The 14,637-nt window shown below is 39.2% G+C and overlaps 1 protein-coding gene across 6 annotated transcripts in view; it reads right to left on the minus strand.

Annotated features, from left to right (window-relative positions):
- ST8SIA1 (ST8 alpha-N-acetyl-neuraminide alpha-2,8-sialyltransferase 1) overlaps positions 1 to 14,637 on the minus strand; it is a 192,302-nt gene that overhangs the window by 155,932 nt on the left and 21,733 nt on the right. For all 6 annotated transcript variants that reach the window (XR_008450442.1, XR_008450440.1, XR_008450438.1 and 3 more), the window contains exon 2: positions 2,523 to 2,667. Coding sequence is in view for 2 of the 6 variants with exons in the window: in XM_054070208.1 (XP_053926183.1) it covers positions 2,523 to 2,667 (145 nt within the window). In the remaining 4 variants the exon portion in view is untranslated. The remainder of the gene's footprint in view (positions 1 to 2,522; positions 2,668 to 14,637) is intronic.

Consider the following 14,637-nt stretch of genomic DNA (forward strand, 5'->3'; position numbering starts at 1 on the left):
ATAAGTTAATAACTTACTTAATAAGGGACTGAGAAACTTTCTGCAAGCACAAAATTACTTAAGCCCAGTGGATTCATGTGGATGGAACCTTTTTTTATTCATTCCAGAGGAATTTTTTTTTTTATTATATCAACAAAGCTGCGGACCTTAACATTCCTCTTACACCCCCTGAGCATTTCAGAGTATTGCCCATATTTTATGAGTGGTTTTAAGCTTCTGGATACTTTTTGAAAGGAATATTCACTTCACAAAAATTGCTTGCCAGTTGCTAGCAAGCTAATAGACACCATTTTTCAAAGCAGAAGCCTGAAACATTTAGGTAGTTTTCTTACAACGACGACAGAGGGATTAATAAAAAAAATACTTGCTTTAAGAATTTACTGCGAACAAATTTTCCTAAACTTTTAAGTTTAGTTGGAGTTCATCTGATAAAGGTTTACAAAATTCCTTTGGGCAAAATGCATATGAATAACTCATCACGTTTAGAGGCAGTGGTACTTGCAAGAGAAGATGGAACAGTAGCAAGAAGCACTTGTCGGAAATCAACTGCCCATCAATTCATTAAAGGAATAGTATTTCTGGCAACAGTTCCAGAGCTGCTTTTTAGCATTATTCTAGGGTTGGAACATGATAAAAATTCACCCTTTCCACCACCACCCCTACAACATCCTCTAGCCATCCTCTTTGCATCCTGACTGGCAATCCTAAAGGACATCATAGTCCCAGCTCCTTAGCTCATATTGTTGCTCAGCAACACGTCTCTCCAAGGCTTCCCAGATCCTCACTCTTGATCTGGTCAACTGATAAATTTTGGGATAGGGCTTGGGATCCTGGGAATCACTGGAGTTTCCAGGATCATGATTCCTTTCTAGCCAGCATTTACCTCTCTGAAGGAGCCCATTCGGTACTTTCTTATTTTCTGAGAGAAGACAGGACACCGCTGAGGCCACGCAGCGTGCTAGGTGTTAATCTAAAAAAACTCGAATCTGAGATCTCAAATCCTTTACAAAATAGAATAACCTTCCTGTGCCAGCCCAGGTGGGACTATTTTAAAATATTGGAAAGGACGAGCACATTTTAAGCAGTTTCTGCCAACATCTTTGTGTGATACGATGTTCACAGCTCTGCCAAGGATTTCAGTTTTCTCCAATAAACACTGAAATATTGCAACAACAAATCATACTAATCATCATAAAAAAGATTCACAGCTGCTACTCTGTGACACACCATAAACTTTCTACCAGTCTCAAAGGCAGGGAGGGAAATTCACTCCAGCCAGGCAGCCCCTTTCCAGCTGTACTGCAGGAAAACACACTTGCCATGCACATTTCCTCATCTACTTATTTGTAAGACTTGAAGGGACAGAGCAGCTGGGGAGCATCTTGAGGTAGGCAGGGGTTCCTTAACCGGTTCATTGCAACAGGTACAGCCAAATAACAAGACAGCAGACTGAGACTGCAGAGAGCAGACTGGCAGCCTAAGCAAGACACAGTTGTAACACTGCTCCTCCAGATGATGTCTGAACACAGAAAGTGGCTGTTCCCATCTCCTTGCCCCTGCGGTGCAGTTTCCTCTCACTCTATCTCCACTAAAAGAAACTCATTCGAAGTCACAATTCTGTTGTTGAGAGTATTTTTAAAAAAATCAAAAACTTTTTGATGTTTTACTGCAGGATGACTTTAACAAATAAGAATTCTGCTGTTTAACTCAAACAACAACAAATGAAAATACCAGTGTGAATGACCAAACGCTGACTTGGAGGCACAATAAATACCTGTGACTTCAATTTAAGAAATTAAAGTAACATGTAAATCAATTAATACATCCAGTTGTTTGGCTTTCCTTAAATGTGTAGCCACATAAACCATCTCTCCTTCCACTTATAAAACTCAATATAATAAAACCATTATTTAACGTCAATTTGTATATTAATTAAAAATACAAGAAGCCTTGATCAGTTTTACAAATTCCCAGCACTTGAAAACCATGTACCTAACCCAGAACACCTTTGCTGAACAACAAACCACTTCTAATATTCAAAACACATCTAGAATTGAAAACATTGTCAGCTTCTATTATTTGGCTTATGTTGTTTGCCATCAATAAATTATACTAACTTGGAAATAACTTAGACACATTCGAACAAAGCACTGTCACATCTTGGCTAAACAGATCTGAACTGAAGCAACGCTCTAGATGGGGGATCATATTCCCAGGAAGCATGATCACTAACTGAAATGCAGAAATCACCTTCTGAAAATAACCAGAACTTAGTATTTTAAAAATCAAGCATCCCTTGTGTATATCCACACACCTGAAAAGCGTCCAGAGAACTATTAACATGCATACAAACATTTTATAATTTTCAGAACATAGAAGTAAAAAAGCAGAGGAGACTGTTTTGTATTGAGTAATGAAGATAAAATTTCTTGACTAGCATGTAGCCTTTTTATATTCATTTTTACCATGTTACCATTTAGCATAATACTACTTAAAAGGAAAAGAAAAAAAAGGTAACTAACCTGTGGGAAGAGAGAGTAAGTTGCATTGTCAATAGTGAAAGAATATAAAAATTCCCCATCAAACCAGAGGTTCTTTCCCATCGGGGAGTTCAACTTTGTCATAGCAAAGAGCCGCCCAGGGTCGCAGCATTCTTCCAGCAGTTTCCTAGTGAAGGCAACCAAAAGAGAAAAGCCATATTAATTAGAGCCTTGGCATGCCTTCTCTAATGACCACCCCTCACACCTGAGCCTTTGCTGCTCTCAGATTCTCCAAAGGAAGCCACTCATCTTCCCAGCCAGCAGATGACTTGGGTGGGAACCATGGGTGACTTTATTTACTTACAGAAGGGCCTGAATGCATTTCAGAAAACCTTAGAAATAGACAGTAAAAAATTTAAACCTGCATTCCCTTTTGAGTGGCATAGAAATAGAACCAAGATTCAGCAAAAGTAATTCAATTCCTTATGCCCATTTTAATAAATAAAAAGAACGGTCTCCAATACACATGGAAATCAGAGAAGCGCCTTTTAAAATTAAATATGAGGTATATGAAAACTCAGTGTGAAACTTTGTTCAAGAAGAACCTGTCTCCTACCTCCCCTCCCTCCCCCTCATTACACAACTTAAGTATGGAAAAATTTAGCATCTCTCTCTAGTTACTAAATAGCTTTGTGCTATATTCACAGAAGTATTAGAGCCTGTCTTGTAACTGAAGTCCAACTTGAGTTATCTCAGTATGCTCTATATATATAGCAGTTATCATACTTCTTGTTTCTTTGCCAAAACTGCATATCCTCTTACACATTCATTTCCCAAAAATAGTTATTACTCAGTCTGAGTAGAAATATGAGAGCTAGTGAGGTTGTTGAAGGTTGTCTTGAGAAAAAAAAAAAAAAAATCTGTATCACAGCAAAATAAGCAATTAATATCCTAAAATACAGAATGATTAAAAGCTGCAGGGCAGGAATATTCTCTCCTTCTAAAGCCCACATAGGAGTAGCTCTCTATAGGATGAGTGATGCTTACATTAGTTTTTATATATATTTGAAGTACGTAAAATATACATTGTAGTTTTTATATATAATTGAAGTATGTAAAATATATATGGCAGAATTATGGTGTTACAGTATATTAATACATTTATATGTTTCCTATTTATTTTAAAGCAAATCCTAAAGAGTGACACCACGTCCAATGGCTGCAAAAGAGTTGCAAGCAGCAGGCAGAAAAACGTTAGTTATTAGTGACTACTTAAATGTTTGATACAGCTCTGATGTATCAATCAAATGTTTGATATCTGTTCTCTGTGAAAGAGGTTTTATTCAATGCCAAGAAGTCATTCACAGAAATGTTTGGAGTTTTTTGCATTTTGCCAAAGTTTTACATCTACATTTTTTTAAAAAAATATCGATTTTTAGAGAAGAAAATCGGTATGTTCCCTATCAAAAACTGATTTTGCTGTAAGATAATAGTTTTCTGCAACTGTGTGAATACTATTTTCCACACATACTGCAACTGAAATTTTTCTGAAAATCATGGAGTGCATTTGTTGTAATCTTAGCAGAAGATTAAACAGCTTGAAAATGTTTCATGACAGCAAACACAAAACCTATGGGTGTTAGTGCTGTTTGTTAGCTTTCTCCACTGGGGAAGTTCAATGATTTTTTTTCTGGTTCAACTCCAGGGCAGTGCTGCCCCATCAATGCCTTGGGCCCCTGGGACACTTCCTTGCATGGAGGAAGGCTCTCAAGGGACAGGAAGGATGTGAGGGCAGGAAGTCCACTCCTCTCCTAAACAGGTATCCAAGAGTAGCTTTTGCATAAAACATGCAGGTAAATTAAACTGTTAAAAGGAAGCAAATTGCAGTTGCACAATTGGATATCATATTTTGTTGTAAATCAAGAGTCAGCTTCTACAAAGAGCCACAGGGTAAGTTCTGCCCCTGCAGTAGGCTGAGCTGCCCCTCTGTCCCCACAGGTGGCGAAAGAGGTGATTGACTTTTACAAAGACTTAATTAGAACCTTATGACAAGGTGCTTCATGGCTCAAAGTTTCATTATTTTGTCCAGTTGACCCCACAACACTGCACTGTAGGCCACAAGGCTCCACATATCCAGACCTTACATTGGGCTCATGACTGCAGAGCACGCTGCTGCACAGACTTAAGTACTATGAGTGCTGGATTGTTTCCTCCACCCACACCTGAACTCCTCTGACTGTATAAATAAGTATTTCGGAAAAAATGTAAATCACGGTTCTTGGCTGTATAAGTCAACCCCAAATTAATGAAATTTGGAAAAAAACGACTCCACAATTCAAGAATGACAGACAGACCAGAAAGGGTCCAATGGAGGGCCACAATGATGATCAAAGCACTAGAAAACCTGGCCTTTGAGGAAGGACTTAAGAAGCTAGGTCTTTTCTCCCCAGAGAAGACAAGACTTAGGGGGGACTTCACCACAGTTTTCCAGTACTTGAATGGCAGTTACAAAGAGAATGGAGGGTCTCTCTTCAAAGGAGCCACATGGAGAAGACAAGGAGCACTGGCTACAAGTTGCCAGAGAAGTTTCACCTTGATACAAGAGAGAATTTTTTTTCAGTGAGAACAACTTTCCCAGGGATGCGGTAGAGTCTCCATCACTGGAGGTTTTCAAGACATAGTTGGACAAGATGCTAGATAATCTCATCTAAGCTCCATTTCCCACAAAGGTTGGGCCAGGTGATCACTTGAGGTCCCTTCCCACCTCAGCAATTCTGTGATTCTGGAACTGCTTTCCCTTTGACTGCCCATTGCAGAACTGGTCCACACCCCTCTGAGCAGAACAGAGCAATGTGTTAGACAGAGCAGCAATCTCCATTCCTACAAACACCACTGGGTCTACTTATACCCACGTCACATCACCCTCCTGCTGATGCTCAAATAAAGCCTTCATCACAGAACTGTGAAATAGAAACAGAGGAAATTTGAAACCTTTCATCAAATAACCTTTGCAAAACAGTTTAAGACAAGTATGGAATATTGTTCAAAATAAAAGATTTGAGAGTAGAAATTTTCCTGGCTGTCCACAAACTCTAGACTGCAGCCTTTGGAAAATTACTTCTTTCTCTGTCAAGTGTAATGAAAAGAAATTTTGCCTAGCTTTCCCCTGCTTTTCTTTGTATTTTCTATCCCCACAGCAAATTTTTCAAGAAAGTATAAGGTAATCCAAGATTAGCTGGAGCCTCTAGTCTATGTATAGTTGTTTGTTATACAACTGCAAAACAAAATTAAAATTTCCAACTTAAATTCTACAACTCATACTTTCTCTGGAAGTCTGGTCTGAGCAAGAAGCACAAAAAATAACAGATAACTCAGTGGAAAAGTATCCAGGGAATGTTTTATATTAATGAATCTTTCCTTAGCCAGGGTACACTGATGAGCTAAAGAACAGTTCTTTGGACAATTCCCTCCTCCCCTCTCCACCTATTATATCATATATATATACCTACTCCTTACCCTCTCCAAAATGCATTCTTCCAGTTCCCACTGGATCCTTCATTAATAAACCTGTTACGAAAAGCAGTAGAAGATCCACAGATAGACAGGTCACTAGTTCAAGTATGCATTTGTCTGCATTACCAGAAAAATATTGTGCACTCAAATGTGCTTTCTGTCAGAAAAGAATAATTATTAAATGTCTCACATTATTCAGTCTCTCTTTCTGATCCAAATCCCAAAATTATGAAGTGACACAAGCTCCATAGGAAAACATGCATTAAAAAGCAGAACAGATTCAAAAGCAAACCTAAAGCCAGGTACTTTGTAGGATCAGGGAGCCTGAACCGATTTGCAAAGCTTGATTAAAATGTACTACTGAAATGTTATAATAGAACCCGTGAAACTGCAGCAGCTTTTAGCCAAGGATTTCAATTCACTGCAAGCATTCCTCCACTAGCAGAACATAGATAATGTACAGAGGAGAAGAGAGGAGAGGAGAGGAGAGGAGAGGAGAGGAGAGGAGAGGAGAGGAGAGGAGAGGAGAGGAGAGGAGAGGAGAGGAGAGGAGAGGAGAGGAGAGGAGAGGAGAGGAGAGGAGAGGAGAGGAGAGGAGAGGAGAGGAGAGGAGAGGAGAGGAGAGGAGAGGAGAGGAGAGGAGAGGAGAGGAGAGGAGAGGAGAGGAGAGGAGAGGAGAGGAGAGGAGAGGAGTTAGTTGAAGAATCTCACTTCAGGCCTTTTGGATTTCAGCCAGAACTGGGCGCTAGATGATTAACTACAAGGCAGCATTAGTACTGAGGTGGATCTGCACAATAACTCAAGAAGCAACTTGTGGAAGAGCTGGGAGCTAAGCAGCAGTTTTGAGATATTACCCATCTCCCCACGGTACACTTTGCTGAGGTTATATCAGCAGACACTACATGTTGAAAGAAGCAGAGTGAAATAGTTGGTTCCGAGGACCCTATATCCACATTATGATATTTTCATGGAATTTACTGCAGACTAACTCTGGTCTGATCCCTCAAAGAGCCTGTGAGTGGCTGATGGCACATGAAGTGCATTAACCAGGCGCAGTCAGGAGATTTGCTTCAAAAGCCCACTTCTGATCAAAGGGCTAATACAGGTGCGCTCCACCTCCACTAAGCAGAGAGGAAGCCAGACGGCTTTGTGAAGTCTAAACCTAAATTCATATATAATGTAAATGAAAAACCTTGCATAAAAATCCCAAGCGACCCATTCCGCATCATAAGCTAATGAACTTTTTAGTTTTATTTCAGTTTGCAGCCAGTTAATGCTTAATCTCAGCCTCCTTTGACTGAGTCCCAGCCAATAATGACTCAGTAGCTAATTCAACCATCCTAAATGGCTTCAAACTAGCAAATATAACATCTAAAAGCAGAAATGGGCAATTCCACAGCACGGGTCAGCCAGGAGGTTACAGCCCTTTAGCTGCCAGCATTGTGCAAGGAAGCAGGAACAAAATTCCTGCTCTCAAACTTTTTCTTTTTAAACACCTTGCAAGGGGGATCTAGTACATCAATGAGGAAAAGATCAGGTTGACAGGGAACTACTGTCAGGGAGCAGCAGGAGGACTGAAGGCTTAAGCCTCATCTTAAATGGAGTGATGGGCAGAGGGTGCACGACATGGCACAGCATATAAGGTGGAGGGCTAAGGCTCCTAGGTGAGGCTGGTCACGGCTGTTAAGGCATACTGGTGCCCTAGCATTGCTTATAGTACCAAGACCCCTTTTCTGCGCCAAGGGCATAGGAGTTTTTCAGCAAATCCCCCCCACTACACACCTATTGAACTTTGTACTGAGCATTTCCCTGTCCAAGTCTGCAGAGTGGTGCATTTAAAAGGCTTATGCTGCATGCACAGGAGAGGGGCGACAGAACATAACAGGCTATACAGCCTGACACTGCTCTGCAGGTCAGCAAGTGCCAGCAGTCCCCATGCTAAAGAACATTGACTTCTTGTTCAACCCTTCCTCAAAAATGCTAATTTTTATTACTGCTTTGTTACAGTTCCACTTTAACAGCAGCATTATAATAATGACTGAGGTTCAGGTTCAGCTTTGAGATAAAAATAACTGGTCAAACCAATTACTTTACCCAGGCTTTGTTCAGCTGCCTGGATTTAGCTGGTGTCATACTGGCCTATGTCTGGTGACTATAAAACAGAGCCAGGAGCTGACAGCACAAGACTGCAGCATTTGGTTTAACAAAACCTCCTTTTCTTTACAATGAAGTTCTTACTCACATCAACTTCCTATGTTTTACTTTGGGATCAAATGAATCTGAACAGCTGGGGAAAAAAATGAATCTGCCTTTGGAGTTTCAGCTGATGTCAAGACAAAACCATCAGGCCTTCACACACAACCAAGGATTTGTGGCCCTGCTGAAATCCAGAATTCGGGTGGTCATTTGGGTTCAGCAGGGAAGGTTTGCACAGCTCCATTCCAGAGCAATTGCTTAATTGCTTCCATCTATGTATCCCCAAGCAGACACAGGAGGATCTACCAAGAGCCTCTCAGGCTTCTGAGCTAAATCAACATCTACTTCCCACCACGTTCACACTTAACAGACCCTGGGCTACTGTCCCTATTGGAAAATCTTAGCAATTAATATAAATAGTGGCTCTGAAACACAACTGGTCTGACTACTTCCAACACTAGAGTGTCAAAATCTAAACCTAAAATTCTCTAAACTAGGTCTTCTTCAGTGTAATGCTTCCATAAGAATAATATGTTCTTGCAAGAAGTTTTGGTAGTAGATGAGAAACTACAATTGTTACTTAATGGTTAAAATCTTGCCTTTAACAACTTTGCACCAAGGTTAAATTTTGAATTTTTGTCACTTCAGGTTTTGGCTAATTTTTTTCCCCCTCTCTTAAGACATCACTGCTTCTCAAATTTCAGCCTGTGGTTTGATGTGTGGGAAAGCTGCAGTTTTCTGAATTTCTTGCTTTGAACAAAGTTTTTTACTCCTTCCTGTGTCTATTCTCTTTTTCAGAATCCACCTTTAAATATTCCAAGCCTGGAAATAATATTTCCAGGGTAGTCACCTCCTGCCAACTCCAAGGACAAAATGACCTCTCTGTTATTACCCACACATTCCCACATCCAAGGCCAAAGCACATTTAAACGATTTAACTATTTAGCACTCTTTTCACTGCCAATGCTTCCCAGGATGGGGACACCCACCTGTAACTGCAACGTGCACTCTGATTTGCTAAATGTCAGGCTTTGCACTTGGCTCTAATAAAAGTTAGGAAGCTCAGCAGGTAATGTGGACTGCTCTCCCTTCTAGGCCTGTTCCCTGGGTCAGTTGCTGCCCTGCTCCTTTCCTTATCTGAAAATTTTATCAACAATAATTTAATGTTGTCTTGCAGATCACTGATTAAAAGAACTGTGGAAGACCAATAATCTCAGCAAGTTCAAATCTGAACGTATCCTGAATTTATTCATTCAATGACCGTCACCATCCAAGAACAAAAAAAATTTAGCCCCATACCCCATCTCCAACAGTAGGCAGTAGCTAATGCTCACAGATATTAAAAAGTCATCTCACATAGCCACATAATGGCTATATTTGTGGCCATTTTTCGCTCCAAGCTGGCAGCCTGAGAATTTTATGGCTCTACAGAAGGCTACAGAAGTCATTCAGTAACAGTAAAATCACTGATCCAATTACAATCAGTGTGGTCACATCGGCTTGTAGCTGCATTTGGCATTTATCTCCTGAATATTCTGTGAAAGCATTGTTAGTAGGGTTTGGCTGCCTATACTGTATCTCTCTTTCCCAAAGAGCTGAATACAATACATGTAACTGGGGGTTAGCTTGAAGAAGCCATTGAGGCGTTGAAGTTTACATGGGGTTTAAAGTGCCTTAGTATTCAAGGGGTTCAAAGCATGCTAGCCTGCATTGTAGGCAGGGCAGAAAACAGCAAGTATGACAAAACATCAAGTGGAATGTAACTTTATTCTCTTACCATGCTGATATCACAAACATCAAATTCTTGCTTCAAACACCTAACTGGCCCCATACCAAAGCTGTGGGCAGAATGTGAGTGACAGGTATGAATATACCAGGGAGGTGGAGGGAAGAACCTGTTGCCTTTCTGCTGCCACCAGATGCCAAAGACACACTGAATAAACTGCAGGTCATACAATACAGAGCCAAAGACACACTGAATAAACTGCAGGTCATACAATACAGAGCCACATGGTCTTTCTCCTTCACATCAAAACAAAACTGGATCCAACCTTGTCAAATATTTTGGCATCACTCCTCTCAATAGCACACTCCACCCTACCTGAGATGAAATTCAAAACTACCCTCAGCACTACTATTCAGGAGTATGAACTTGAAATGGCCTAAGAATATCATGGGCAAGTACCAAAAGACCAGCCAATGCAAATGTTCTTTATATTCAAATATGCACATTAAATTGTTTTTTTGGGAAAGCAACAGTAGTTTAAGCTTTAGCTAAAATGAAGACCTTTGCCAAGAACATCTAAATCAAGAATACGCTAATCTGCACAGGTTCATTTCTGAAAATCCCTGTTACATAAACTTCAGGAATAGGTCTAAATGCCATGAAAAAGAAATATGAAAAAAAAGAGTGGACACCACAGAGAAGAACAGAAAGATAGTCTGATCTACCTCCCAGCCAAACTTTCTGCAATATGGTAAGATTTTATGAATTAATAAAGTCATGACAGTTTTTCTCCTCACATTTGTTAATATAGTGTTTCCTTTTATGAAAATTTCAGCCTACTTCAATGCCCATTGCAGCATGTAGTATTTCCCCTATCTTCCTCATGAGAGGAAAGATCAGAACAAAAAAAAGGTCACTGGTGAAGAAAATCATGTATGGAACTGCCTGGTGCTACAACCTGCATGAAAAGAAAGAGGTTGCAGAGACCATAGATACTTCTCAGACTAAGGATAATTCATGAAAACCACCTTCTTTAGCTTAGTAGTAGAGCTGTATGTGACTTTTTAAAGTGAGTAATAAACTTCAATTAAAAAACATTCCATAATTTGCTACGAATTACCAAATTAACAGTTGGGGGCTGAGGGAATTAGAAATCAAGCATTTCCATCTTCTTCACCACCACTTCTGCACCATCAGTATCTCGTATCTCTTCCTTTAGAAATCTCTCCCAGTTTTTTTTTTTTAAGTGCCCAAAGGGGAAACAAAGTACTTTATTAACCAGAGAATATTGTATATTTGGGGTTTCACTATTTATTCTAAAATCACTAAACAAATATTTGGTGCCACCTACGCAGTATAGTTAGCTGTTGTGTTCTCCAGAATGCAAAGCAAATATAAAACTGGGCTTTTTTTCTGTGTATTAGGCTATCCCATCCTTGCTTCCCTGGTCTGGTACAAACAAACAATGCTGCCTTGCAGTAGGCAAAATCTCAGCTGTCAACCACTACAGCATATAATCCTAATCTGTGGCTGATTTCATCAAACTCTTTTTTTCCCCTCCTTGATTGTTTTTGGTTTTTTGTGGGTTTTTTTTTAAATATACAAGTAATATCTTTTTTCCAGAAATGTTCAGAATATAAAGAAAATTATCTTTACCATCCTTCCAAACAATGATAGATTTATTGCTTAAAATATCAAGGATCTTAAGTCTTCAATCCGTTTTTATAAGACAGCAGTAACAACAATATTACATGTTGCACCTTGTAATTCCTCAAACTTGCCTAAATTCTATTCTCTCAAAATTGAACTGTGGCTCAACCCAATCTCTGAATGTTCAGATTATACCAGATTATTTAATGTCTATCAGATTCTTCTTTGAATTTAAACTCAAATTTCAGATAGTGTGATAAAAGGCAGTTACTTTAGTTCATTATGCATTCTCTCTTTGATCAAAACCCTGCATTTTAAAGAAAAGGAAGTGAAAAATATCATTTTCAGCCAATGTACATGAAGCTTTTAATCACATCAACTTATTCTATACTTTCATTAATATTGCAATAGTAAAGGAGGGACTGAACTGTGCACTATTTAGTTTGTAGCAGTACAAATGAGGTCAAAATTTGCCAGGAATTAGATTTGGTATTGAACAATGTTCATGAACAAGAATAAGATGGGATATTTCTCAGTCAATCTATCTAAACATCTGACAAGCCTTAAGTTTACCTTCTGCCAATTCTTCTACCTACAAACTGAGCAGATTTGATCTGGAAAGGTATTGAAACACAGAAATGTTAACCTCTTTTCAGAGAAAATACGTTTTGATTCATGTTAACTTGCTTCGAACTGCTATGCACAAAGCCTGCTTATAAGCTTTGAAACACAAATTATAATTTATGAATTATAGCATGCAAATGACAGAGTATGAATTCTAATATTCATTCAGATGAAGTTTGTCTAAGACTCTCCTGCTTGATGTATGAAGAGTTATATGCAAGTAAACCACCACAAGTTGTGACTTGCAATAGCAAAAGCAGTGGGCTGTCAGAAAGATAAGATGGCATAACTGCATGAACTGGTAGTTTTGTCAGAGAGAATTCAGAGGCAAAGGGGAGTGGGGCAGAGGAAACAGATTAATTGCTTCATGCATTGTTCTTTTTTTTAATCTTATAAACTCCAGCAGGAGGAGAGCAGCTTCCACAGAGGTGAGGTGAAATTAATGAATCCCTGTCTGGCAAAATAGCAGAACCATCGACTGAGACAGAAATTTACAATATATGACAGTGCTGCTGCAGGGGGTAAAAATGAGTTGTTCTTGCCACTTCCCTCATTCCTTTCAGCAAAATTGCTGCTTGCTTTGCGCTGCTACAAGTACAAAGAAATATTCAGCTTCAAAAAGGGCAGAGAACGGCTTCCAGGAGGAGATTCACTAAAAATAAACCAAGCAGCTCTAATCTTATATTTGAGTTTATAACATCTAGAGTGATGATACATACCACCTAGACCCAAGCAGCTAAGTACCACACTACAGTGACTTCTCCACTCCAGATAAAAGCCCTGTAAGTATTATGTAACACTCCTTGCAAAAGTGCCCCCATGCTCCAGTCCAAGAAAGTCAATAGGGAGCTTGCTTTTTACTCATTTGATCAGTTAAAGTCATGCCCCTACATAGAAGATAAACTGACCGGAAAAAAAAAAATAATTAAAAATCCTCCCTTACACAGATTTAAACAGCCTAAACACTGAAAGCACAGAAATGAAGAAGAGGGTAATAATCCTCCCACTGGTCAGTCTGAATGGTATGTAATGCAAAACCTGTAGGTAACCAGGCAGCTGTTGCCTATGCATGTTATAGAGACAAGAATATGTAAAAGTATCACATGAACAGGAAAGAAAGAGCAATGTATTTCAAAGGCATAAAAAGCTGCACATTTGAAGGGAAGCTATAACCCATCAAAGACAGTATGAATAGATCTACAACTGAAGGAAGCCTTGCTTTGAAAACATGTTCCCCTCACTTTTCAGAAACTGCTTCCCACATCTCCTAACTATCAGTTGTTAGGGAGACAGAGCAAGATTTGCCTGGTTTGGAAGCATCCACCTAATGGCCTGCCAGCTAGCACGATGAGCTGATCTGCCAAACACGAGACCAAACAAAATAGGAAACCTCAGTTTTGATCTCTCTCTTCTATCCAGCCACTATTTTTCATGAAACTTGTAGGAAGTTGACATGACTACATTTAAGACTTTTATTATTCTGTCTAATACAGATGAAATTAGCCAGTGAGACAAATTTCATAAAGGAAGTGAATCATGATTGAGATTCCAGTCATATACACCACATTTTCTACAAGATGAAAGAGGAAAAAAAAATCCAATAAATGCCAAACAATGCCTTGCTTTAGCTTTCTTGAAAAGGATATTGACAAAACTGTGTTATTTGTTGCCCCTGTATACCCAGAATTATACACCATTTAAGCTGTGATAGCAATTTTGGATGAAAGCCATAACTTAATTCACTGTCAAGCACTGACAATGGACTTCAGTTACAGCCCAAGTTGCTTCAACCACCAACATCACTTTTGAAAACAGCTGATGATCAGTTGGCAGAGTATCCAAAGATACTTCTGAACTGAGTTCCGTGATCCTTCTGTATGCTGACAGATGGCTTCTAACAAATGAAAATGAATGGTAAAATTATCACAGATTAAAACAGATCCATACCTGAATCATACCTGGAATTTGCATTTCCCCTGAATTTGGTTACAAGCTTCATTTTTTAAGTAGTTTTACTAATGTGTTTTTAATCTTGCCTGAGTACTAGGTGCTATAAAATCAGTTTCACTGATGCATAAACTTAACTAAATGCAGAAAGGAAAGGCACACCTAGTCTGGAATATCTTTTCATTTGAAGCTCCAGTTCCAAGTCTTTTAAGTCCCCTTTTCTCTGACAAAGACATAGGAAAAAAGTTAAATGGCAGTCATCTTGCACTCATATTTTAGTCCATTATGCTTGAATCCTGGCTATTGCCTGTTTTACAGACTTACTGAAATCAGAAGGCATCTCACCAGATCTGAGTTGAAATGAGTCCATTCTTATAGACAAGGTCAGCTGAGATGCCTTCATTAGTCATCTTCAAACACCTGTCCCAGGAACAAGAAACAATATACCCTCTCTGCCCTCCCAGCTTGCCCAGCAAAAAAAAAAAAAAAAAAAAATCAGGT

Source organism: Cuculus canorus, chromosome 1, assembly GCF_017976375.1.
Source record: "Cuculus canorus isolate bCucCan1 chromosome 1, bCucCan1.pri, whole genome shotgun sequence".
Classification (NCBI taxonomy): Eukaryota; Metazoa; Chordata; class Aves; order Cuculiformes; family Cuculidae; genus Cuculus; species Cuculus canorus.